Source organism: Clarias gariepinus, chromosome 26 (genome assembly GCF_024256425.1).
Source record: "Clarias gariepinus isolate MV-2021 ecotype Netherlands chromosome 26, CGAR_prim_01v2, whole genome shotgun sequence".
NCBI lineage: Eukaryota > Metazoa > Chordata > Actinopteri > Siluriformes > Clariidae > Clarias > Clarias gariepinus.
In genome coordinates, this window is record NC_071125.1 from 16,682,261 (window position 1) to 16,708,922 (window position 26,662).

At 39.9% G+C, this 26,662-nt stretch overlaps 2 protein-coding genes and 7 non-coding genes across 9 annotated transcripts; 3 read left to right on the forward strand and 6 right to left on the reverse strand.

Annotated features, from left to right (window-relative positions):
• Positions 1-512: 512 nt before the first annotated feature.
• LOC128514561 (small nucleolar RNA U3) lies at positions 513-725 on the reverse strand. Its single transcript, XR_008356513.1, has one exon. It is a non-coding gene; the product is annotated as a small nucleolar RNA U3 (small nucleolar RNA).
• A 1,342-nt stretch (positions 726-2,067) lies between these two features.
• On the forward strand, positions 2,068-2,280 carry LOC128514545 (small nucleolar RNA U3). The gene has a single exon (XR_008356503.1). It is a non-coding gene; the product is annotated as a small nucleolar RNA U3 (small nucleolar RNA).
• Positions 2,281-2,665: 385 nt separating this feature from the next.
• Positions 2,666-3,165, reverse strand: LOC128513873 (serine/threonine-protein kinase pim-3-like). Its single transcript, XM_053487427.1, has 3 exons — positions 3,094-3,165; positions 2,950-3,042; positions 2,666-2,872 (listed from the first exon to the last, which is right to left on the reverse strand). The coding sequence occupies exons 1-3, from the start codon at positions 3,163-3,165 to the stop codon at positions 2,666-2,668; spliced, it is 372 nt and encodes a 123-aa protein (XP_053343402.1).
• A 2,838-nt stretch (positions 3,166-6,003) lies between these two features.
• Positions 6,004-6,216, reverse strand: LOC128514571 (small nucleolar RNA U3). Its single transcript, XR_008356522.1, has one exon. It is a non-coding gene; the product is annotated as a small nucleolar RNA U3 (small nucleolar RNA).
• A 4,056-nt stretch (positions 6,217-10,272) lies between these two features.
• Positions 10,273-10,482, forward strand: LOC128514600 (small nucleolar RNA U3). The gene has a single exon (XR_008356548.1). It is a non-coding gene; the product is annotated as a small nucleolar RNA U3 (small nucleolar RNA).
• Positions 10,483-22,712: 12,230 nt separating this feature from the next.
• On the reverse strand, positions 22,713-22,926 carry LOC128514506 (small nucleolar RNA U3). Its single transcript, XR_008356464.1, has one exon. It is a non-coding gene; the product is annotated as a small nucleolar RNA U3 (small nucleolar RNA).
• Positions 22,927-24,327: 1,401 nt separating this feature from the next.
• Positions 24,328-24,537, forward strand: LOC128514604 (small nucleolar RNA U3). Its single transcript, XR_008356552.1, has one exon. It is a non-coding gene; the product is annotated as a small nucleolar RNA U3 (small nucleolar RNA).
• A 376-nt stretch (positions 24,538-24,913) lies between these two features.
• LOC128513875 (serine/threonine-protein kinase pim-3-like) lies at positions 24,914-26,004 on the reverse strand. Its single transcript, XM_053487428.1, has 3 exons — positions 25,957-26,004; positions 25,198-25,290; positions 24,914-25,120 (listed from the first exon to the last, which is right to left on the reverse strand). The coding sequence occupies exons 1-3, from the start codon at positions 26,002-26,004 to the stop codon at positions 24,914-24,916; spliced, it is 348 nt and encodes a 115-aa protein (XP_053343403.1).
• Positions 25,742-25,954, reverse strand: LOC128514584 (small nucleolar RNA U3). Its single transcript, XR_008356534.1, has one exon. It is a non-coding gene; the product is annotated as a small nucleolar RNA U3 (small nucleolar RNA).
• Positions 26,005-26,662: the final 658 nt, after the last annotated feature.

The window sequence follows — 26,662 nt, forward strand, 5'->3', positions numbered from 1 at the left end:
CCTTCGCTCACCTTTAGGAAGAATATGTTTTATATAATAATAATAATGATAGAAAAATAATGGATGTGTTAGTGACATTGCAAGGTACTTAATTCACAGTGTACTTTAGTTCCCCTTGCAGGGATACCAGTTGCTGATGCTGTGGAAATTTCACTTTTAGATTTCATTAAGAACTGTCTGGATGTGTTAAATGAAAACTATAAATGTGAGTATTTTAAATGAAACTGACATCATTAAGGCATAAAAACCATCTTTTGTTTTCTTGCGTAGGAAACCAGTTGAAAACCAACTTAATCACATAATTTGTCAAACTTTTACTCAGACTATCAAAAATGCCACACTTACTCACCTTTATTTTTACTCAACAAACTTCACAAAAAGGGAGTTTTGCACTTGAGAAAGTACCAAAGTTTACCACAAACTAATGAAATTATTGTGCTTGTTTTAAATAGTATTTCATGGAGAAAATAAAACTAAGATTTAAACTTAATTTCATTTTTTTTTTTTATAAAATCACTCTGATCATGTACTTTTCTTCTGATGTCTTAGAAAGACAGAGAACACTCATCAACAATTATAGCTCATCCATAAAACACGAAGCTATAATCGGATTCATGCTCAGAAAAGTACATCATAGCTCATCATCGTGATTAGGGAGACGTAACACTTTCCAATCACATTTCCTAGTTAGAAACTATAGAAATGATCCCTGAAAGCATAGTCTTACCTTTTCACCCCTCAGACACTCACTGACCCCAAATAACACAAAAATCATGAAAATGGTAGGTTTTAGCTTCTCTACTTAAACAACTATACAGAAATCTCACATGAACTATGCTAAAAATACAAACTATCCTTACTGCATCTAAGCATTATTTTAGATGATTTGTACTTTGAATCAAGCATCACTAAAGATTTTGCAAAACAAGGTGTGCACTTTTAGTTAGTCCTACAACGTTCCTACTTTCACAAACACAGAAAAATTTTATAAGATTATATATCTTTCGGTAAATATTTTCCCTAGAAATACACTTTTTAATACACTTAAGGACCCCAAATAACACAGAAATCATGAAAATGGTGAATTTTAGATTAGACCAAAACACAGCAATTCACCTAAATTATGCTAAAAACAAAAAGTATACTAAAGTATTATTTTAGAGGATTTGTACTTTTTCAGGTATACACTGTGTCTATATGGCATGAGGTTAGGGCAACTATTCATAAGTAAAAAACTTAATGAAATGTAAGAATATTTAGTTAATTCTAAATATATTGGATGAAATCTGACATGAAATACAATATTTAAATGATGATTTCATTTATTAATGAAAAATATTCCAAACCTGCCGACCTCTATGTAAAAAAGTTATTGCCCCTAAACCTAATACTTGGTTGTGCCAACCTTGCCAGCCACATCTCCAGTCTAGCGTTTGTGATAACTGCCAATGAGTCTTGACCTAAAGATATTTTAATTTCAATTCAATTCAATTTTATTTAAACAGTGCTTTTAACAATTGTCACTGTCTCAAAGCAGCATTTTCATGTAATGATGAAACAGAGATTTTTGCTTCGCTCACTATTCAGGGGGCACATGTCTCATATAATAATAATAATAATAATAGAAAAGGGATGTCTGCCTTGGTGGCACTGGAGGGCACTTATTAAGTGTACTCTCTGCTTTTCTTTGACAAAATTCCACCATTTAGGACATTCTGCAATTGCACCAACGCAGATGTAACTTCTTAGTGCCTTATCCTGGTATCGTAAGCACCTCAGATACTGTACTTGCTGCTGCTGTGAAATTTCCACACTATGAAAATGAAATGTTGAATAGTTTTTTTAAACAAAAACTAATACTATTACGAAATGTATTATATTGAAAAGCGTATAACAAAAATACTTTATTGGTTTACAAGATGTATGAAAAAATTATTACTGTAATTGTTTTACAGATTACTTGCCTGTGAATTGCTGTGTAGGTGCTTTTAATGTAGACTAAAATCTACCATTTTCATGAATTCTGTGTTATTTGGGGTCAATGAGTGTCTGAGGGAAGAAGAAGCTAAGACTATACTTTCAGGGATCATTTCTATAGTTTCTAATTAGGAAATGTGATTGGAAAGTGTCGTGTCTCTCTAATCATAATGATGAGATGTGATGTACTTTTCTGAGTATGAATCAGATTATAGTGAGTGTGTTATGCGTAAGCTATAATTGTTGATGAGTGTTATGGGTGTCATGAAAGACATCAAAAAAAAAGTACATGATCAGAACAATTTTGACAACTCCTTTTGAAAAATGGGTTTAAAGATTAGCTTTGTTTTATTCAGCAATTCTGTTTGAGATGAGCACAAGAATAAAACAGAATTTCTATAAAATCTGATAACTGAAATACTGCAACCTGGCATCTGTTTTGTTTCTTAAAGAATAAAAGTATGACAGGATGCAAGTGTAATATGTTTAAATGTATGACTAAATTTTTTAAGGAAATAAAGGAAATAAAATTTCCTATATCCTACTTAGGAAATATTGGTTAAAGGAACTTCCACACAAAACAGTTGTGCTTCCTAACAGCTTTTAACTGATGGAACTTAGTTAGGAAATTAGTAAACAGTGTAAGGATCTGTCCAATGACACAAATTTTAAAAGCACTTTTGATGTGTCAAGCCAGCGGTTCAGACAGTGGGCTGTTGATACGAGTGCAGAACTCATGCAGGTCCATGTAAGGACTGGGTCGCTCCAGAACCAAGATGAAGCAAACAGACACCTTAAACCATTGCAATAGCTCCACCAGGTTCTCAGAACGAGGTGGAATGGACACCATCTGCATCAACGCGACCTCCAGAGGCAGGCTGTGTGTTTCTCCAGGCTGAAATCGGGTTAGCACGAATTTAGTGGGAGAGGTTTCTGAGACCTGATTGTGAAGTGTGGAGTAGGTCTACTTACCTTGCTGATGTACTCCTTGCAGACAGATTTGTCCACATATTTAATAGCGACCTGTTCACATACACCAAACATAATTAGGAAAAGAAGGAATTCCTGATGATTTCCATTTAAATGTAATTAAGTGTATATGTGCACGCAACTTACCGATTTTTCTGCCTTCCTCACTCCAGCGTAGACCGAACCCATGCCTCCTTCTCCCAGCAGCTCTCCCACCATGTACCGTGCTGCAAACGCCACTAATAAATAAATAGACAGACAACAATTATTCTGATCAATTAATCTAAAAAAAAAAAAAAAGGGGGCATCTGAAATAATCACACCACCATTTGTACAAAACTGGATTGTAACGTACCTCCGTTCTGGTCCCAGATGGAAAGAACCTATATGAGGATATATGCGCATATATGAAGCCTATATGCAGTATATATGCATATATATGATAAATAGCGTATGAAGTATCGATTTGGTGCAATACGTATTATATGCAGTAGGTGGCAGTGCAGTGTTTACTGGTAAATTATCCCTCTCTATCTGATCTACTAAAATGAGCAGAACTGACTGAAGATCACACCAGTTGGCCATCTTCCATAACTTTTGACTTAGCGCACAACTTACTAGTATAAAAATATAACGCAATACAGAAAAAAAATGCTTTTTAAGCTTATTATTTGAAGTATTACTGAACATACACCACAGTTCAAAAGTTTGGGGTCACTTTCTAACTCCATGATCGTTCCTGATTTTTATTTCATTCTACATTGTAAAGGAATGCTAAAGGCGTCCAAAAAATGCATTAATCTCCTTTGAACAGTTGATATTGAGATGTGTCTGGTACTTACGCTCTGTAAAGACTTCATAACGCCTCTAATCTGAGGTGCTGTTAATTGGTCATTTTTCAGGCTGATAACTCTAAATGAACTTCTCGTCTGTGGCAGAGGTAGGTTTTGGTCTCGCCCTCCTGGGATGGTCTTTATGAGAGCCAGTTTCATTATGGTGCTTGACGGATTTTGCAAATGCACTTGACAATAATGTTCTTGCAAGAACTATTACAGAAAGGCTGACAATTGTGTAAAATAACAACTAACTGTTGTTTTTGTTGTTAGATAATTACCTAATTCCATATGTGTTATTTTATAGTTTTGAAATCCCCAGTATTGTTGTAGAATGTAGAAAATAAATCACTAAACAAAAACAAAGAAATTTGCAAGTGACCCCAAACTTTTGAACGATAGTATATATTGGGTCATATTTGTAAAACAAAGAAAAGAACATTAAGACAAACAACATATAAAACTATAAAGACAATATTTTAGCAGGTCGCGGGAGGGGGGGGGGGGGTCATCTTGATGCAGTCAGTATAAGATATACCACTCATCGGTGTAAGCTGCAAGTCAGTGATGATGAACCAGTGCCTGCTGATGATGACCAACACATCTCACCTTCTCTACCAGAGTGAAAATGATGCCAATTAAACTGAACAGGTCATCTGGAATAAAATTAGTAGCAGCATCAGCTTATGCTAGTAATTATTATTGTAGTCAATATTATTTCAAAATAATATTTTCTCAGCCTTATTTTGAATTAATATTGTCTACAATCATAATTAAAATGAGTAACTAGTTTACTAGCTCGAGCTAATGTTGCCGGTTTTTTTGTTCCAGTTTATCTGGAACTTTAATTTCCCCTCACGCCAAAGGCATAATCTGTTAATTTTGAAGAATTTCACAGCATCTGCTTTTAACGCTTATTCTTCTTGTCGCATAAATTTTCAGCTCCACCTTTTCTTTTTTGTCAATTTTCAACCATGGCAATTATTCATTCTTTGTTGTATCGAGAAGGGATCCATCCCTCTTACGTTATTGCACGTTATTGCTAGCTGTAGCAGCGGAGCAGGTATCCAGGGAAACTAATCGATGTTAAAGGATCAGCCAATAGGCGCGCAGGCCCAACCCACTGACGCTGATTGACAGAACGACTCATTCTGCTGAAAAGTCGCATTATGAAATAAATAGGCCTTTGTAAAAAAGGAGATTTTAAAATAAAAACAGCATGAATTAAAAAAAATGCCTCTGCAATAATCTCTGTTATTGGGAAAAATAATGACCATAAAATATTATTTCATAATAATAAGTAAATTTATATGGCAGAGTGCAATATATTTCACAAAGATATGCTTTTTTTCAAAATATGTGCCATTACAGTATTTCACAATATCATTCTCATATTACATAGATGTGTCTTAGTTATTCATAGAGTTATTTATTTCATCATGTCCTATTTATTTATTTATTTTAAAACACTTTGGAGTTCCATATGAATTAGAATAGATACTTTCCTATTATTTTCCACTAATTCCCTCCTGTTCATTGCACTCCACCTGTCATGTCTGTATTCCCCACACTTTGAGAACCACGGGCTTACAGTGATGTAGAAAGGCATCTGACTTTACAGTTGGTTGGCAGGACAACAGCAACCTCATCCTATTTGTTAATCCTTCAATCCTGGATTCTCTTGACATAGTTCTGACAAATCACAGATTGACAATGCTACAGTATGAAGATAGCTTCCTATTGGTTAATTTGTCTTTTTTTTTTGCTAACACAATCGATGTGTTAATGACATTGCAAGGTACTTAATTCACCGTGTACTTTAGTTCCCCTTGCAGGGATAACCTGTTGCTGATGCTGTGGAAATTTGACTTTTAGATTTCAGTAAGAACTGTCTGGATGTGTTGAATGAAAACTATAAATGTGAATATTTTAAATGAAACTTGACATCATTAAGGCATAACCACCATCTTGTGTTTTCTTGTGTAGGGAACCAGTTGAATATCAATTTATTCACATTGTCAAACTTTTAGTCAGACTATTAAAAAATGCCACAATTGCTCACCTTTATTTTAACTCAACAAACTTCATAAATAGGGAATTTTACACATGAAAATGTATCAGATTTTACAACAAACTACTGAAATTATTGTAATTGTTTTAAACAGTATTTCATGGAGAAAACAAAACTAATATTCAAACTTGATTTTAAAAGAAAATTGATAAAATCACTCTGATCACGTACTTTTCTTCTGATGTCTTTTAAAGACAGAGAACACTCATCAACAATTATAGCTCATCCATGAAACACAAAGCTATAATTTGATTCATGCTCAGAAAAGTACATCATAACTCATCATCGTAATTAGGGAGACGTAACACTTTCCAATCACATTTCCTAGTCAGAAACTATAGAAATGATCTCTGAAAGTATAGTCTTACCTTTTCCACCCCTCAGACACTCACTGACCCCAAATAACACAAAAATCATGAAAATGGCAGGTTCCCTTTCAGTCAATTCACTCGGTACAACACATATTGTATGGGATATCACGCCCTCTCGTGTCCTGGCTGAAGCCACCTTTATTCACGCCGTAAAGGCAGGCAAACCTGTGGTGACGTAGGTGTAGCCCCGCCTACACCTATAAACCATCGTCGCCACGGTTGCCACGGCCCTTAGTTTTTACATTTTTTACATTTGGGCATTTGGTAGACGCTCTTATCCATTTTTTCTCATTACACATCTGAGCAGTTGAGGGTTAAGGGCCTTGCTCAAGGGCCCAACAGTGGCAACTCGGTGGTTGTGGGGTTGGAACCTGGGATCTTCTGAACCGTAGTACAATGCCTTAACCTGCTCAGTTCTTACGCTCTTCACCTCGCTGTGAACACCTTTTCCATAGAGTTTTCTAGGTGCTGCTAGTTAACTCTACATTTTACTTTACAAGACTGCGCTTAAAATCAGCTTAACTGCTCTTGTTGGTGTTAGCGACAACAGCCTCATTTTGGTGAGTCGTCTACCTGCGGAGCGCTGACTTTTAAGTTCACTGTCAGTCAGAACATTACCGACATCTCAGTTTAGTTGGCTTCTGTTTAGCTGTGCTAACAGCGCTAGCTGGCATGAGCATGGAAGCTAATGTGGCAAAGAAGAGGTCCGCTGTTTGCCCCTGTCCTCAGGAATGCGGCTTCTCCTTGCACGAGAAGGACCACCACAAAGCGTGCCCTGTCTGTCTGGGAATTCTCCATGCTAGGAGAGCTCTAGCTGAGCCCGAGTCACGTGCGCTTTGTTGCCAGCTCCGGCGCTCAACGCTGGAAAGACGGGTCACGTTCGTGGAAAGGATCCTGGGGAGAAATACGGTCGCTCAGCAGGACCCCCTTCTTTCCGAATTAGCAGTCCCAGCTTCGCCTGTGCCTGCTGACGAGGAATTTTCGTCAGAAGTCCCCGCACCCACGGGCGGCAAGCTGTGAAAATGCCCTTCAATACCTGTAGGGGGCAGTCGTGTTTCAGTCTAAAGTATTGTGTGTCTACTAACGCCGAAAAATGTTATGTCTCTTAGGCGCCCATTGACAGCAAGCGACAGAGCTCATAAACGTGTCAAGCTCAAACTGTTATGTATTTATTCATCATTTTCATTTAGAATTATTATTATTATTAGTAGTAGTTCTCCGAATTTATTATTATTATTATTATTGTAACGCACCCGCGCGTGTGCAAAAGGACTACAAAGATGTATGACGTTAGCCTATAATGGTATTGTTTTATTGTTTTTATGCGCTTTAAACGCAGACGGGTACTGGTGGCTCAGTGGTACAGTATCTCGAGGGGTCGGAGGACCGTGGGCTCTCCTACAGCGCTGGTCAGCAGCCAGGCACCGAGCAGCATGCTTTCGAGGATGATGACTTGCTCGACATCGGCCTAGAGATGCATGGCTTGTCGGAGGACGAGCATGAAATTTTGCCGCCCGCTCAGAGCTCCGCTGCTACTGCGTTAGCCGCTCGGGACAACACTTCATTTTTTGCTCTCTACCGCCGAGCGGCCGAGAAGCTGGAGGTGGAGTGGCCCTCCTCGCAGCCGGCTCAAAAACCGTCAAGGTTCGCAGGATTTTTTCTTCCTTTTGAACCGACTACCCTTAAAAACTGCTTGCCTATGTTTCCCGACTTTGTCGGCGAGTTAACGTCGTCATGGAGCAAGCCGCTGTCGACCCGTGTATCAGTGCCGGGTTACAGACAGTATTTGGAATTAGACGGAGCTGAGAAAGCAGGACTAGTTAGCCCACTGCCAATGGAGCCATCTGGCCCTACTGTCCTTCCGTCCAAACACTGTAGATTCTCCTCCGCCCAGCTGGAGAAGATTTACTGCGCTTAAGCGTGCACTGCTCGTGCACTTTACCTCGAGCTTTTGGCCGGTGAAGCAACAGCCTCCCAGGCAAAACCCACGGCAGTCAGTCTGGGGTATGGGCCCCCCACCAGGCGTCCGGAAGGATGCAGCGACTAGGAGGAAGAATCCTCACTCCTCCTAGCTCAGATTTTAAAGGGAGTGGAGCTCTGGCAGCAGGGAGACACTGTTTCTCCTCTCTCAATGCCGCCCAAGAGGCCGCTATGTTATGTTCAGGAAATCAGTCCCAAACGGCGCTGCACTTCCCTTACACAGTCTCCCAAGCACAATCCCCCCCCTCACACACAAGTGTTTATGCTCGAATTATGAACCCCAGTTGGGGCGTGTTAAAAAATTCTCAGGGATTTACAGCAAGTGCCCTCGATGCTTACAGTTTGATTGCCCCAAAAATTGTGCCTTTTGTAAGCCATGTGAATGTTGCATTATTAAAACCAATAAAGAGTTTTCCTGTTTACAATGTTGCAAAACAAAAAAGCCCAGTGCCATCGATGAGGCTGCACTCTGGCGGAACGCCAGAACCCATTCCTGGGTCTGGAGATATGCTCTGTTACCAGCCAAGCACGTCTCTCAGAGCACAGAATAGCCGCGTTTTAGCGCTGCCTTGCTCTGTTTCAGTTGCAACACAAACTCCGTTTCCGAGTGTCTTACAGCTAATGGGAATGATGGCGTCTATGATCGCTGTGGTGCCTTTTGCGCTGTTGAACATGTGTGCATTTCAGCGCTGGGTGCGCTCTCACCGCCTATGTGCGGCGCGCCACCTCAACAGGGGGCTGACAGTGACACCGTCATGCATGTCAGCCTTCTGCCATGGAGGAAACCCAGGCTGTTACGTCAGGGCTCTCCGATAGGCAGGGTGTCGTTTCACAAAGTGGTGTCAACAGATGCCCCCCTCAGTGGCTGGGGCGCTCTGTGCGACGGCTCTGCGTTCAGGGAGGCGTGGTCACAGGAACAACGCAGGCTTCACATTAACTATTTGGAGCTGTTAGCAGTGTTTTCAGCCCTGAGACATTTTCGTCTGGCTCTGACAGGCCATCATGTTCTGATCAGGACAGACAACACAACAGTGGTGTCGTATATAAACAGACAAGAGGGGACTCGTTCACTTCCTCTGCTGAAACTATCTCATTCTCTATTGCTATGGTCCAGTGTTCATCTTCTGTCACTCAGGGCCACTCACATTCACAGTGTGTCTATATGGCATGAGGTTAAGGCAATTATTCATAAGAAAACTGAATGAAATGTAAGAATATTTAATTAATTCTAAATATATTGGATGAAATCTGACATGAAATATAGTATTTTAATGATGATTTCATTTATTAATGAAAAATATTCCAAACCTGCCGATCTCTATGTGAAAAAGTAATTGCCCCTAAACCTTATACTTGGTTGTGCCAACCTTGCCAGCCACATCTCCAGTCTAGTGTTTGTGATAACTGCCAATGAGTCTTGACCTAAAGTTATTTTAATTTCAATTCAATTAAATTTTATTTGTACAGTGCTTTTAACAATTGTCACTGTCTCAAAGCAGCATTTCCATGTAATGATGGAACAGAGATTTTTGCTTCGCTAACTTTTCAGGAAGCACATGTCCCATATAATAATAATAGTAATAATAATAATAATAATAATAATAGAAAAGTGCTGTCTGCCTTGGTGGCACTGCAGGGCACTTATTAAGTGTACTCTCTGCTTTCCTTTGACAAAATTCCACTATTCAGGACATCCTGCAATGGCACCAACGCAGATGTAACTTCTCAGTGCCCTATCCTGGTATCGTAAGCACCTCACATACTGTACTTGCTGCTGCTGTGAAATTTCCACACTATGGAAATTAAATGTTGAAAAGTTTTTTAAACAAAAACTAATACTATTACGAAATGTATTATATTGAAAAGCGTATAACAAAAATCCTTTTTTTTTTTTACAATTTATACTTAGTTTACAAGATGCATGGAAAAATTATTACTGTAATTGTTTTACAGATTACTTGCCTGTGAATTGCTGTGTAGGTTTTTTTGTTTAATGTAGAGGCTAAAATCTACCATTTTCATGAATTCTGTGTTATTTGGGGTCAATGAGTGTCTGAGGAAAGAAGAAGGTAAGACTATACTTTCAGGGATCATTTCTGTAGTTTTTAACTAGGAAATGTGATTGGAAAGTGTTACGTCTCCCTAATCACAATGATGAGTTATGATGTACTTTTCTGAGTATGAATCAGATTATAGCAAGTGTATTATGCATAAGCTATAACTGTTGATGAGTGTCGTGTCTTTGAAAGACATCAAAAGAAAAGTACATGATCAGAGTGATTTTGACAACTCCTTTTGAAAAATGGGTTTGAAAATTAGTTTTGTTTTATTTAGAAATTCTGTTCGAGATGAGCACAAGAATAAAATGAGTTGATATAAAATCTGATAATAACTCAAGTATTAAAACTTGGCATCTGTTTTGTTTGTTAGAAAATATAAATATGGCAGGATGCAAGTGTAATATGTTTAAATGTGTGACTAAATTACTTAAGGAAATAAAGGAAATAAAATTTCCTATACCCTACTTAGGAAATATTGGTTAAAGGAACTTCCCCACAAAACAGTTGTGTTTCCTTACAGCTTTTAACTGATGGAACTTAGTTAGGAAATTAGTAAACAGTGTAAGGATCTGTCCAATCACACAAATTTTAAAGCACTTTTGATGTGTCAAGCCAGCGGTTCAGACAGTGGGCTGTTGATACGAGTGCAGAACTCATGCAGGTCCATGTAAGGACTGGGTCGCTCCAGAACCAAGATGAAGCAAACAGACACCTTAAACCATTGCAATAGCTCCACCAGGTTCTCACAGCGAGGTGGAATGGACACCATCTGCATCAACGCGACCTCCAGAGGCAGGCTGTGTGTTTCTCCAGGCTGAAATCGGGTTAGCACGGGTTTAGTGGGAGAGGTTTCTGAGACCTGATTGTGAAGTGTGGAGTAGGTCTACTTTCCTTGCTGATGTACTCCTTGCAGACAGATTTGTCCACATATTTAATAGCGACCTGTTCACATACACCAAACATAATTAGGAAGAGTAGGAATTTCTGATGATTTCCATTTAAATGTAATTAAGTGTATATGTGCATGCAACCTACCGATTTTTCTGCCTTCCTTACTCCGAATCCATGCCTCCTTCTCCCAGCAGCTCTCCCACCATGTACCGTGCTGCAAACGCCACTATTAAACAAATAGACAGACAACAATCATTCTGATCAATTAATAAAAAAAAAAAAGGCCATCTGAAATAATCACTCCAACATTCGTACAAAAGCTGGATTGTAGTGTATCTCCGCTCTGGTCCCACATGGAAAGAACCTATATGAGGATATATGCGCATACTGTATATGAAGCCTATATGCAGTATATATGCATATACAGGTCCTTCTAAAAAAATTAGCATATTGTAATAAAGTTCATTATTTTCTGTAATGTACTGATAAACATTAGACTTTCATATATTTTAGATTTATTACACACAACTAAAGTAGTTCAAGCCTTTTAATTATTTTAATATTGATGATTTTGGCATACAGCTCATGAAAACCCAAAATTCCTATCTCAAAAAATTAGCATATCATGAAAAGGTTCTCTAAACGAGCTATTAACCTAATCATCTGAATCAACTAATTAACTCTAAACACCTACAAAAGATTCCTGAGGCTTTTAAAAACTCCCAGCCTGGTTCATTACCCAAAACCGCAATCATGGGTAAGACTGCCGACCTGACTGCTGTCCAGAAGGCCATCGTTGACACCCTCAAGCAAGAGGGTAAGACACAGTAAAAAATTTCTGAACAAATAGGCTGTTCCCAGAGTGCTGTATCAAGGCACCTCAGTGGGAAGTCTGTGGGAAGGAAAAAGTGTGGCAGAAAACGCTGCACAACGAGAAGAGGTGACCGGACCATCAGGAAGATTGTGGAGAAGGACCGATTCCAGACCTTGGGGGACCTGTGGAAGCAGTGGACTGAGTCTGGACAGAAACATCCAGAGCCACTGTGTACAGGCGTGTGCAGGAAATGGGCTACAGGTGCCGCATATCCCAGGTCAAGCCACTTTTGAACCAGAAACAGCGGCAGAAGCGCCTGACCTGGGCTACAGAGAAGCAGCACTGGACTGTTGCTCAGTGGTTCAAAGTACTTTTTTCGGGTTAAAGCAAACTTTGCATGTCATTCGGAAATCAAGGTGACAGAGTCTGGAGGAAGACTGGGGAGAGGGAAATGCCAAAATGCCTGAAGTCCAGTGTCAAGTACCCACAGTCAGTGATGGTCTGGGGTGCCATGTCACCTGCTGGTGTTGGTCCACTGTGATTTATCAAGGGCAGGGTCAATGCAGCTAGCTATCAGGAGATTTTGGAGCACTTCATGCTTCCATCTGCTGAAAAGCTTTATAGAGATAAAGATTTCATTTTTAGTACGACCTGGCATCTGCTCACAGTGCCAAAACCACTGGTAAATGGTTTACTGACCATGGTACTGTGCTCAATTGGCCTGCCAACTCTGACCTGAACCCCATAGAGAATCTGTGGGATATTGTAAAGAGAAAGTTGAGAGACACAAGACCCAACACTCTGGATGAGCTTAAGGCCGCTATCGAAGCATCCTGGGCCTCCATAACACCTCAGCAGTGCCACAGGCTGATTGCCTCCATGCCACGCCGCATTGAAGCAGTCATTTTCGCAAAAGGATTCCCGACCAAGTATTGAGTGCATAACTGAACATAATTATTTGAAGGTTACTTTTTTTTGTATTAAAAACACTTTTCTTTTATTGGTCGGATGAAATATGCTAATTTTTTGAGATAGGAATTTTGGGTTTTCATGAGCTGTATGCCAAAATCATCAAATTAAAACAATTAAAAGGCTTGAACTACTTCAGTTGTGTTTAATAAATCTGAAATATATGAAAGTCTAATGTGTATCAGTACATTACAGAAAATAATGAACTTTATCACAATATGCTAATTTTTTGAGAAGGACCTGTATATGATAAATAGTGCATGAAGTATTGGTGCAACACGTATTCTATGCAGTAGGTGGCAGTACAGTGTCTACTTGTAAATTATCCCTCTCTATCTGATCTGGTATCTTTTGACTTAGCACCCAACTTACTAGTGTAAAAATATAACACAATACAGAAAAAAAAAGCTTTTTAAGCATATTATTTAAAGTATCACTGAACCTACATTACCGTTCAAAAGTTTGGGGTCATTTTCTAACTCCATGATCGTTCCTGATTTTTATTTCTTTCTACATTGTAAAGGAATGCTAAAGGCGTCCAAAAAATGCATTAATCTCCTTTGAACAGTTAATAGTGAGATGTGTCTGCTACTTACGCTCTGTAAAGACGTCATAACGCCTCTAATCTGAGGTGCTGTTAATTGGTCATTTTTCAGGCTGATAACTCTAAATGAACTTCTCGTCTGTGGCAGAGGTAGGTTTTGGTCTCGCGCTCCTGGGATGGTCTTTGTACGTGCATGTTATTCACAAGTTCTGACGCGTGTCTTTTTTGTTACACAGTGTCACTTACGACTCCAGACGTTTCGTTGATTTCTTTGTCTCTTGTTTTATTTTCAACATCAAAGTACAACGGTTGTTACAGTTTCTTGCATAAATCCACTGTAGTCACGACAAGTTGTTTGCTGTGTTCTGTAGCTTCGATAGATTACAGTTACAACAACTCATTTTACTGTATCTTTAAGCTTACAGTCTCACAGTCAAAAGCTTGTGTTCTCCACACCTTTCTGTATCCTTCCGTGTTTTAACAACAACTGAACAGCTAACGTGCGTGATAGACATGCAGCTACATAACTTTGGGATGATGTCACAGAACAACTCATGAAATGATGTCACAATAAAAATTACGAGTATGACACTTAATGCTTAATGCTTAACTAATAGACTGAAATGAAATAACACAACAACAAATCACAAGAATGAAATATGGCCCATACATTTCCAGCCTCTAATTGACAGGCAGGGAGACTGACAATTACACACATTATTATAATTTTTTTTTACAATAGGGCCACAAAATTTACTATTAAATTAAAATTTTAATTAACTTTCTTAACACTTTAAACATTTGTTAACGGTTTAACTTAATGTATTCATATTGCTGTGTATCAAATGAAAGGAACAAAACTACTTTATAAGATAATTAACAGTCCATTTTACATATAAGGCACAGCTTATCGATGGGTGTTCAGTGTACTGGTTTTAGTTTTGACCAACACATGTCTCACAAGTCATTTTTTATCAGGGAACACTTTCGTGATCCGTCCGACGACCCATGAATTTCTTGGAGAAGACTCATCAATTATTAGAACTACGTCTCCGATCGAAAGGTTTTTTCTCACTTGAGACCATTTTGGCGCTCCTGAAGCAAGGGCAAGTATTCACGCACCCATCGCTTCCAGAATAGGTCGGCAAGGTACTGAATTTGCTTCCACTTGCGACGTGCGTAAGTGTCCTCCTTTTTGAAAAGTCCAGGAGGCAAGTTTGGCTGTTTTTTCATCAGCAGCAGGTGGTTGGGTGTCAGGGGCTCCAGGTCTGTGGGATCGTCTGTAGCGGTGGTAAGGGGACGGTCATTCATATTAGCTTCCACCTCACACAAGAATGTATGCAAGCTCTCATCGTTTAGTGATTGTTCTTTTAGTACGGACCTCAAGATTTTTTTGACTGATCTTATCTGCCTTTTCCATATTCCACCGAAATGAGATGAGCAGGAGGATTGAATATCCATTGTATCCCCTTTTGCATGAGGACGCCTTCAATCTTTGACTGATTTCACTGTTGGATAGCTTTACGCAATTCAATCTCACCTTGAATTGCGTAAAGCTATAACACCTATAAAGTTTGTTCCGTTATAACTTCTCATGACTGACACCTGGCCTCTTCTGCACATAAAGCGTCGAATAGCATTTAAGCAGGAGTCTGTATCTAATGACTGCCCAACTTCAATGTGCACGGCTCTTGTTTTCAGACAAGTAAACAATATGCCATATCTTTTAACATTACTTCTACCTCGTTTGACCTCGAAGGAAGTAAGGAAGACTACCCAAAATAGTCTACCCCTACGTTAGTGAACGGTGGGTGATCTGGTGTTATTCTATCACGTGGCAGTTCTGACATTTTTTGTTCGCTAGTCTTTGCTCTGATCTTTCTACATGTCACACAACTGGACAGAAACTTTTTCATGAGGGAATTTGCAGTCGGAATCCAGTGTTCCTGCCGCAATTTTGAAAGCATATAATTCCTTTCACAATGTCTGACCTGTTTGTGAATGTCTCTTAAGATTAAAGTTGTAATGTGTTAGTCTTTGGGGATAATGACTGGGTGTTTTACATGCTCAGGCATTGCAGACCTACCAAGACGTCCTCCGACTCTTAGCACTCAGTCCTTCAGTACTGGATCTAGCTTGGAGAGACAACTGTTTCTTTTTACGGTTGCACTACCCTTTTGTAACATAGAAATTTCGTCTTTGAATTTTTGGTTTTGGACCAACTCAATAACTTTGTTTTCTGCCCTTGTTAAGTCCTTAATTGTTAGAGACTTATGGTTTTCTGTTATTGAGTTATTTACCTGTCCCTTAATCCTTTTTGTTCTCTGTTTAAGCATGTCCTTAACGCAAAGAATTCAGGCAACGGATCTTTTCAACTTGTACCAGTCAGAGTGATAGTTAATAACCTCTAAGTCAGTAAGCACGTAACTTTCTACTTGTTTCCTCGCGTTCATGGTGCTTAACATGATATATATTTTTTTACCTTGTACATTAAATCGCCGTGCTAGTGACTCTGTGAAAAGTAGCAGAACTACCTGGGTCCATAAAGGCGTACACTTCTACTGTCTTATTACCTTTCTTGGACTTTATTTTAACAGGTACTATGGAGAGAAGGCAATCATGTCCAGCCCCAGTGCACGTGCTTGTTTCATGACTCACTGTAACAGGCAGTGTTTTAACTGGTTCAGTTTCGTCAGCTTTTATGATCGCTTGAGCTGTGTCTTGTGCTGCAATGTGTAGCAGGCGAGGATGTTTCTTTGAGCACAACTGACATGTAATTTTCTTTATGCAGTCTTTGCTTAAGTTTCCTCTTACTAAACATCTAAAGCACAATCCATTCCTTTTCAAAAAGTCCAGTTTGTCCTTATATGTCTCACCGTTAAACTGGTGGCATTCATCTAGGGTATGATCTTTCACACAGAATGCACAAAGTTTAGTAAAGGCACTAATAACTGATGCACCGCTACTCTTTACTGATGCACCACTACTCTTTACTGTAATCGAGGCTTTATGATTTTTACCAACCTGTTTTACGCCGGTTGCAAAGCTGCTACCTCTTTTTCCTTTCAAAATTTTTTGCTTGAGCCCTGGAGGAGATTTGTTGCAGTGTTTTTTTTACCGCTAGTTGAAACGTTCAGGTCGCCGAAAAGTGGGTTGGACATGACTGTTGCTTCTTGCTCTACGAACTCCATCAACTGCACAAACTTGGCTCTTGTTTGGGTGCGCCTTTCATGCTTACATGCGTGGTTCCTCCATCTTTCACGCAGTTTGTAGGGCAGTTTTGAGACGATAGTCCTCAAGTTGGTGGCATTATCTAACTCATCCATGTAGTCGATGCTTGACATAGTATTGTGACAGTTTATCAGGAACAGGAAGAAAGTGGTCAGTGACTTTCCGTCCTTTGACTTTATTTCCGGCGCCAGTGAGTGCCTTTTGCATCAGCGTTGTAGCGATTATTTGTCTATTTACAAACTTATCATGTAACAGTCTCATAGCTTCTGCATAACCGCGATGTTCTGGCATGAGCTGTCCTCTAGTATACTGCTCAAGATAGAACAGCCTATCCAGATTGCTATCAGTTCTGGTTTCAATGACATGTTTAAAGGCTTTTACAAAGGACGTGAACTCAAGAGGGTCGCCATTGAGCGAAGAAACGTCGCGCGGAGGTAAGGAAGATTGCCTTTGACTCTTCGCAAACATTTCTGTAATATCTGTCTGAAGTGGCATCCTACCATGAGACTCTACTGTATCAATGTTGTAAAGTGAGTGTTCGTTACCTTGGGTAGACCGTTCCATTAAGGTGCTTGACATTATGGGTTTGGCATTCACGGGCATGCTTAAGTGGGCTGCTCGGAGGTGTGATGGCAGTTCAAAGTATTCCGTTGCAGAACTGTTGTCGTGGTTTTCATTGTATTCTGGTTCGGGACTACTGGGGTGGTAGTCGAGCTGAGGATGCTGTATATGTTGAGAACTTCTTGGATGCTGCTGACGTTACGCTTCCGTGCCTTTTAGGGGTAGGCGTCCAACATTGACACGCTGTTGTTTGGCGAGACTCCATCGTCAACTGTTTGGGACAACTTAAAGCGATTACTGGTTTCCGCAATCCAAGACTTCACTCTTACCATGAATTCTGTGCAGCGCGTCAATCTAGGGTGACACCAGTGGTGCTGATCGGTTTTACGCTCTTCATCCTTTGTGCACGCTTGCACTTTTACATTGCTTTCAACAAAGTCATTTAGCAGCCCTTTGTATTCGCGGCGCATGGCTTTAACATCATGCAAATTACAAGCATTGTCCATAAGCGCCTCTAGTTCATTGTATAATACGGTCAACTGACTCCACTTGCCTTCTCTGGCGTTCTTTAGTCTGTGAAGCTTGTCTGGAGAATTGTTTTTGTCGAGCACCATCACCCGCTCAGATTCGACGATGGCGACGTTGTCCTCATCGTCTGACATGGTAAAATTTAAGCAGGCAAGTCCTCTTATCGCTTTCGGTTGCTTGTCGACAGTCGATGCGCGTTTTCTAAGATCGCACGCGCGCTCTTCACTCCATGTTCACACTCTTAATTCACTTATCTTCATTTTTGCAGTGGAGAAAGCTTTTGACTTTACATATACGTGCATGTTATGCACAAGTTCTAACGCGTATCTTTTTTGTTACACAGTGTCACTCACGACTCCAGACGTTTCGTTGATTTCTTTGTCTCTTGTTTTACTTTCAACATCAAAGTACAACGGTTGTTACAGTTTCTTGCATAAATCCACTGTAATCATGACAAGTTGTTTGCTGTGTTCTGTAGCTTCGATAGATTACAGTTACAACAACTCATTTTACTGTATCTTTAAGCTTAAAGTCTCACGGTCAAAAGCTTGTCTTCTCCACACCTTTTTGTATCCTTCCGTGTCTGAACAGCCAACGTGCGTGATAGACATGCAGCTACATAACTGTGGGATGATGTCACAGAACAACTCATGAAATGATGTCACAATACAAATTACGAGTATCATACTTAATGCTTAACTAATAGACTGAAATGAAATAAACACAACAACAAATCACAAAAATGAAATATGGCCTTTACAGTCTTTATGAGAGCCAGTTTCATTATGGTGCTTGACGGATTTTGCAAATGCACTTGACAATACAGTTCTTGCATGAACTATTACAGAAAGGCTGACAACAACGCCGTGATGCAGTCAGTGTAAGATATACCACTCATCAGTGTAAGCTGAAGTCAGTGATAATGAACCAGTGCCCGCTGATGATGACCAACACATCTCCCCTTCTCTACCAGAGTGAAAATGATGCCAATCAAACTGAACAGGTGATCTGAAATAAACTCAGTAGCAGCATCAACTTATGCTAGTAAGTATTATTGTAGTCAATATTATTTCAAAACAATATTTTCTCAGCCTTATTTTAAATTGATATTGTCTACAATCATAATTAAAATGAGTTTACTAGCCCCAGCTTATGCTGCCTCTGATTTTATTCCAGCCTGCGGAACTTTAATTTCCCCTCACGCCAAAGGCATAATCTGTTAATTTAAAGAATTTCACAGCATCTGCTTTTAAAGCTTATTCTTCATGTCGTATGAAATTTCAGCTCCACCTTTTCTTTTTTGTCATTTTTCATCCATGGCAATTATTTATTCTTTGTTGTATCGAGAAAGGATCCATCTCTTTCCCTCTGTAAATTAAAAGTAAAAGGGGGCGTGGTTTCAGAACACGTATGGAGTAGGATTACATTACATTCACATGCACACAAACTTGCGTGGGGAAAAAAAGAGTTCAGAGCAAACAATAGCGTTCAGCACAAAACCTTTATCTGCCTTTTTCAGCGTCACAAAGTTATAATACAAAACATACAGTAAAAGTAAAGAAAAGGATAAAACAATAGAGCGTTAGAGGCAGCACAGCTGAGCTCACCCGGTACTCCAGACGGCCAGTCCGCCACTGCCTAGCACATTATTGCTAGCTGTAGCAGCGGTCCGCGGAGGAGGTATCTAGGGAAACTAATCGATGTTAAAGGATCAGCCAATAGGCGCGCAGGTCCAACCCACTGGCGCTGATTGACAGAACGACTCATTCTGCTGAAAAGTCGCATTATGAAATAAGTAGGCCATCGTAAAAAAAGGGGATTTTAAAATAAAAACAGCATGAATTAAATAAAACGCCTCTGCAATAATCTCTGTTATTGGGAAAAATAATGACCATGAAATATTATTTCATAATAATAAGTAAATTTATATGGCAGAGCCACGACCGGCGCGTTCCAGGTTCCGGCATTGGACCTTGGAGAGGATTCCCCCAGTGATGCGGCGCCGGCACCGGAGCAAGCTACAGCTCCGTGCCCCGTCCGCCAGCGAAGCGACCTGCAGCTGTGCCTGCCGGCCTACAACGGCGCCAGCGATCCCCACGCGTTCATCGCCCAAGTAGAGCTAGCCGCCAAATTCGCGGGCTGGTCCCCGGCAGAAACAGCCGTCTGGGTGGCCCTCTCGTTGGAGGGTGACGCGCTGCGGGCGTTGGAAGACCTCCGCTTCGGCGCAGGGGATCGTAACGAGGCCGCGGGCGAGGAGCTGGCAACCCGCATGCGGAGCGAGCGCCTCCGAGCCACTGGGGGCGTTCGCCATGGACCTGAGATCTCTCGCGCGCATAGGCTACCCGGAGTTCGGGCCCGCCCGGCAGGAGGAGCTAGCGCGCCGTGCGTTCCTGCGGGGAATGCCAGGTTGCTAGTGCCCAAAGCGCAGCCAGACATGTTAGTGGAGCGCACCAGGGGGGCGGAACTTCCGGTGGGCGCACCATGTAAACATCCGTTAGCAGACCGAACGAGAATAATGGCCGAGCTTATGCAGCGTAGGGCTAAGTCAGACACAGGCCGACACCGTGAAATCCCTGTTACACGAATTGCGGACATTTTCGCGGTTGATGAGCGCGAGTGCACACATACCGATTTGGTGTAGCACACGATTAATACAGGTAACGCAGCTCCAGTTCGGCTACATCCGAGACGTCTTCCCTTAGCTAAACGAGCTATCGCTGAACAAAAGCAAGTAGAGCTCGCTTTGCAGGACTTCCGGGTGGGGGCACCTATGGAGCGTATGGGTGTGGACATTCTTGGGCCTTTTCCCATCTCCGATCGCGGGAACCGGTATGTGCTGGTAGCCATGGATTATTTCACTAAGTGGCCAGAGGTGTTTGCTGTTCCTGACCAGAGCGCTTCCACCACGGCTCGAGTGTTGGTGGATGAGGTGTTCAGCCGATTAGGCGCCCCGGAGCAGTTGCACAGCAATCAGGGGCGTAACTTCGAGGCGGAGGTATTCGCGGCGGCGTGCGAGCGCCTTGGGGTGAAAAAGACTCGCACTACGCCCCTTCATCCGCAAAGTGACGGCCTCGTGGAACGCTTTAATCGGACACTCACCACCCAACTCTCCGTGCTTACCAGCGACCGGCAAAGGGATTGGGACGAACATTTGCCTCTCGTGCTTTGGGCTTATCGCACAGCGGTACAGGAGTCCTCACAGCTGACGCCAGCTGCGTTGATGTTTGGTCGCGAGTTGCGCACATCCGTGGACCTTGTGTTCGGGCCTCCCCCACAAGTGGATTTACCCGCGAAGCCGGGGATGGATTACTTTTGTTCCTTAAAAGACAAACTGTTCCGTGTCCACGAGCTGGCGCGTAGGCACTTGGCGAACGCCGGGGTGAAGCAGCGCCGCTTGTATGATACTCACAGCCGGGGGCTGGGGAGCAGGTTTGGGTGTATTCCCCCGGAAGAAAAAGGGGCCTCTCGCCTAAGCTTATGTCGCACTGGGTGGGCCCCTGCACGGTCGTTGCTCAGCTCTCCGACGTAGTTTACCGGGTACGGTTGACGGGGCGGTCGCGATTGGTCGTGCTCCACCGGGACCGGCTCGCTCCCTACCAGCCCTACGCCAGCGGAACCTCGAACTCTGGGGAGGCCGGTCCGCCTCAGGAGGAGGGCTGCGCCCCTCCTTCCCCCGCAAAAAGACTCCGGCGTTCCCAACGCCAGCGCGGACCACCGTCACGCCTGCTGGACTGAGTTCGCCATGGTGACCGGGGACGGTCACAGCTCGGGTGGGGGCAATGTGGCGTGGGCGGGGTTTCGGTTGGGAACCATCATGCTTTGCGGGAGGGGTTGTTATGTTGTCACCCTGTTGGGGAAAGGTGTTTGGGTTAGTGGGTTCGGCCAGGTTGTGTGTGTGTGGGTTGGAAGTGTGTCTTGTGTTTTATGACTGTTTATTGTGAATGTGCCGTTGTGTCCAGAGCGAATTAAAATACTCCCAGCCATTGCATTGGGCAGCCAGGAAGCTCACTTGTTTCTCCAAGTTCCTGCTTAGTGGTAAAAACGCTACAATATGTTCCATTACAGTATTTCACAATATCATTCTCATATTACATAGATGTATCTTAGTTATTCAGAGTTATTTATTTCATCATGTCCTATTTATTTATTTATTTTAAAACACTTTAAAGTTCCATATGAATTAAAATAGATATTTCCTATTATTTTCCACTAATTCCCTCCTGGTCATTGCACCCCACCTGTCATGTCTGTATTCCCACACTTTGAGAATCACGGGCTTACAGTGATGTAGAAGGGCATCTGACTTTACAGTTGGTTGGCAGGACAACAGCAACCTCATCCTATTTGTTAATCCTTCAATCGTGGATTCTCTTGACATTGTTCTAACAAATCACAGATTGACAATCCTACAGGATGAAGATAGCTTCTTATTGGTTAATTTGTCATTTTTCTTTGCTAACACAATCGATGTGTTAATGACACTGCAAGGTACTAAATTCACTGTGTACTTTAGTTCCCCTTGCAGGGATAACCTGCTGCTGATGCTGTGGAAATTTTACTTTTAGATTTCATTAAGAACTGTCTGGATGTGTTGAATGAAACTATAAATGTGAGTATTTTAAATAATATCTGACATCATTAAGGCATAACCACTGTCTTGTGTTTTCTTGTGTAGGGAAACAGTTGAAAACCAATTTATTCACATAATTTGTCAAACTTTTACTCAAACTATTAAAAATGCCACACTTGCTTACCTTTATTTTTATTCAACAAACTTCATAAACGGGAAGTTTTGCACATGAAAAAGTAAAAAATTTTACAACAAACTACTGAAATTAGTGTGCTTGGTTTAAGTAGTATTTCATGAAGAAAACAAAACTAATATTCCAACAGTTTAAAAGAAAATTGACAAAATCACTCTGATCACGTACTTTTTTTTCTGATGTCTTTTAAAGACAGAGAACACTCATCAACAATTATAGCTCATTCATGAAACACAAAGCTATAATCTGATTCATGCCCAGAAAAGTACATCATAACTCATCATCGTGATTAGGGAGACGTAACACTTTCCAATCACATTTCCTATTTAGAAACTATAGAAATGATCCCTGAAAGTATAGTCTTACCTTTTCACCCCTCAGACACTCACTGACCCCAAATAACACAAAAATCATGAAAATGGTAGGTTTTAACTTCTATACTTAAACAACTATACAGAAATCCACATGAACTATGCTAAAAACACAAACTATCCTTATTGCATCTAAGCATTATTTTAGATGATTTGTACTTTGAATCAAGCATCACTAAACATTTTGCAAAACAATTGTAGAACATGCACTTTTAGTTAGTCCCACAAAGTTCTTATTTTTACAAACACAGAGAGATTTTATAAGATTATATATCTTTTAGTAAACATTTTCTCTAGAAATACACTTTTTCTTTTAATCCTGAAACACTTAAGGTCCGCAAATAACACATAACTCATGAAAAGGGTGAATTTTAGATTATACCAAAACACAGCAATTCACCTAAACTATGCTAAAAACAAAAAGTATACTAAAGTATTGTTTTAGAGGATTTGTACTTGGGTCGAGTATTTTGTTCTTTTACTCAACTACATTTCCAGGAATACACTGTGTCTATATGGCATGAGGTTAAGGCAATTATTCATAAGAAAACTGAATGAAATGTAAGAATATTTAATTAATTCTAAATATATTGGATGAAACCCGACATAAAATGCAGTATTTAAATGATGATTTCATTTATTAATGAAAAATATTCCAAACCTGCCGATCTCTATGTGAAAAAGTTATTGCCCCTAAACCTAATACTTGGTTGTGCCACCCTTGCCAGCCACATCTCCAGTCTAGTGTTTGTAACAACTGCCAATGAGTCTTAACCTAAAGATATTTTAATTTTGAATTCAATTAAATTTTATTTGTACAGTGCTTTTAACAATTGTCCCTGTCTTAAAGCAGCATTTCCATGTAATGATGAAACACATTTTTGCTTCGCTCACTTTTCAGGGAGCACATGTCTCATATAATAATAATAATAATAATAATAATAATAATAGAAAAGTGCTGCCTGCCTTGGTGGAACTGCAGGGCACTTATTAAGTGTACTCTCTGCTTTCCTTTGACAAAATTCCACTATTCAGGACATCCTGCAATTGCACCAAAGCAGATGTAACTTCTCAGTGCCTTATCCTGGTATCGTAAGCACCTCAGATACTGTACTTGCTGCTGCTGTGAAATTTCCACACTATGAAAATTAAATGTTGAATAGTTTTTTTAAACAAAAACTAATACTATTACGAAATGTATTATATTGAAAAGCGTATAACAAAAATACTTTATTGGTTTACAAGATGTATGAAAAAATTATTACTGTAATTGTTTTACAGATTACTTGCCTGTGAATTGCTGTGTAGGTGTTTTAATGTAGAGGCTAACATCTACCATTTTCATGAATTCTGTGTTATTTGGGGTCAATCAGTGTTTAAGGAAAGAAGAAGGTAAGACTATACTTTCAGGGATCATTTCTGTAGTTTCTAACTAGGAAATGTGGTTGGAAAGTGTAATGTCTCCCTAATCACAATGATGAGTTATGGTGTACTTTTCTGAGTATGAATCAGATTATGGCGAGTGTATTATGCATAAGCTGTAATTGTTGATGAGTGTTGTGTCTTTGAAAGACATCAAAAGAAAAGTACATTATCAGAGTGATTTTGACAACTTCTTTTGAAAAACCAGTTTGAAGATTAGCTTTGTTTTGTTTAGAAATTCTGTTTGAGACGAGCACAAGAATAAAACAGAATTGATATAAAATCTGATAACTGAAGTATTAAAACTTGGCATCTGTTTTGTTTGTTAAAAAAATAAAAATATGACAGGATGCAAGAGTAATATGTTTAAACCTAAGACTAAATTACTAAAGGAAATAAAATTTCCTATATCCTACTTGGGAAATATTGGTTAAAGGAACTTCCCCACAAAACAGTTGTGTTTCCTAACAGCTTTTAACTGATGGAACTTAGTTAGGAAATTAGTAAACAGTGTAAGGATCTGTCCAATGACACAAATTTCGAAGCACTTGTGATGTGTCAAGCCAGCGGTTCAGACAGTGGGCTGTTGATACGAGTGCAGAACTCGTGCAGGTCCATGTAAGGACTGGGTCGCTCCAGAACCAAGATGAAGCAAACAGACACCTTAAACCATTCCAATAGCTCCACCAGGTTCTCACAGCGAGGTGGAATGGACACCATCTGCATCAACGCGACCTCCAGAGGCAGGCTGTGTGTTTCTCCAGGCTGAAATCGGGTTAGCACGGGTTTAGTGGGAGAGGTTTCTGAGACCTGATTGTGAAGTGTAAAGTAGGTCTACTTACCTTGCTGATGTACTCCCTGCAGACAGATTTGTCCACATATTTAATAGCAACCTGTTCACATACACCAAACATAATTAGGAAAAGTAGGAATTTCTGATGATTTCCATGTAAATGTAATTAAGTGTATACAGTACTTAATTCACAGTGTACTATAGTTGCCCTTGCAGGGATACCAGTTGCTGATCCTGTGGAAATTTCACTTTTAGATTTCATTAAGAACTGTCTGGATGTGTTAAATGAAAACTATAAATGTGAGTATTTTAAATGAAACCTGACATCATTAAGGCATAACCACGGTCTTGTGTTTTCTTGTGTGGGGAACCAGTTGAAAATCATTTTATTCACAATTTGTTAGACCTTTAGTCAGATTATTAAAGATGATACACTTACTCACCTTTATTTTAACTTAACAAACTTCATAAATGAAGAGTTTTACACATGAAATAGTATCACATTACTGAAATTATTGTGCTTATTTTAAATAGTATTTCATGGAGTAAACAAAACTAAGATTCAAACTTGATTTAAACTTTTCTTTTATAAAATCACTCTGATCATGTACTTTTCTTCTGATGTCTTAGAAAGACAGAGAACACTCATCAACAATTATAGCTCATCCATGAAACACAAAGCTATAATATGATTCATGCTCAGAACAGTACATCATAACTCATCATCGTGATTAGGGAGACGTAACACTTTCCAATCACATTTCCTAATTAGAAACTATAGAAATGATCCCTGAAAGTATAGTCTTACCTTTTCACCCCTCAGACACTCACTGACCCCAAATAACACAAAAATCATGAAAATGGTAGGTTTTAGCTTCTGTACTTAAACAACTATACAGAAATCCACATGAACTATGCTAAAAATACAAACTATCCTTAGACTAAGCATTATTTTAGATGATTTGTATTTTGAATCAAGCATCACTAACCATTTTGCAAAAAAAATGTTGTATGACGTGCATTTTTAGTTAGTTTCACAAAGTTCCGACTTTCACAAACACAGAGAGATTATATAAGATTATATATCTTTAAGAAAACATTTTCCCTAGAAATACTTTTTCTTTTAACCCTGAAACACTTAAGGTCCCCAAATAACACATAAATCATGAAAATGGTGAATTTTAGATTATACCAAAAACACAGCAATTCACCTAAACTATGCTAAAAACAAAAAGTATACTAAAGTATTATTTTAGAGGATTTGTACTTGGATAGAGTATTTCGTGCTTTTACTCAACTACATTTCCAGGAATACACTGTGTCTATATGGCATGAGGTTAAGGCAATTATTCATAAGAAATGTAAGAATATTTAGTTAATTCTAAATATATTGGATGAAATCTGACATGAAATACAATATTTAAATGATGATTTCATTTATTAATGAAAAATATTCCAAACCTGCCGACCTCTATGTGAAAAAGTTATTGCCCCTAAACCTAATACTTGGTTGT

Excerpts from the sequence above, each read along its gene's own strand:
- LOC128513875 (XM_053487428.1), bottom strand. The coding sequence starts at position 26,004 with ATGATTTTTGTGTTATTTGGGGTCAGTGAGTGTCTGAGGGGTGAAAAG. Across the intron at positions 25,291-25,956 it reads AGTGTCTGAGGGGTGAAAAG|AAATTCCTACTTTTCCTAAT; the intron begins GTAAGACTATAC and ends GGAAATCATCAG. Across the intron at positions 25,121-25,197 it reads GCAGGGAGTACATCAGCAAG|CCTGGAGAAACACACAGCCT; the intron begins GTAAGTAGACCT and ends ACCCGATTTCAG.
- LOC128513873 (XM_053487427.1), bottom strand. The coding sequence starts at position 3,165 with ATGGTGGGAGAGCTGCTGGGAGAAGGAGGCATGGGTTCGGTCTACGCT. Across the intron at positions 3,043-3,093 it reads TGAGGAAGGCAGAAAAATCG|GAATTCCTTCTTTTCCTAAT; the intron begins GTAAGTTGCGTG and ends GGAAATCATCAG. Across the intron at positions 2,873-2,949 it reads GCAAGGAGTACATCAGCAAG|CCTGGAGAAACACACAGCCT; the intron begins GTAAGTAGACCT and ends ACCCGATTTCAG.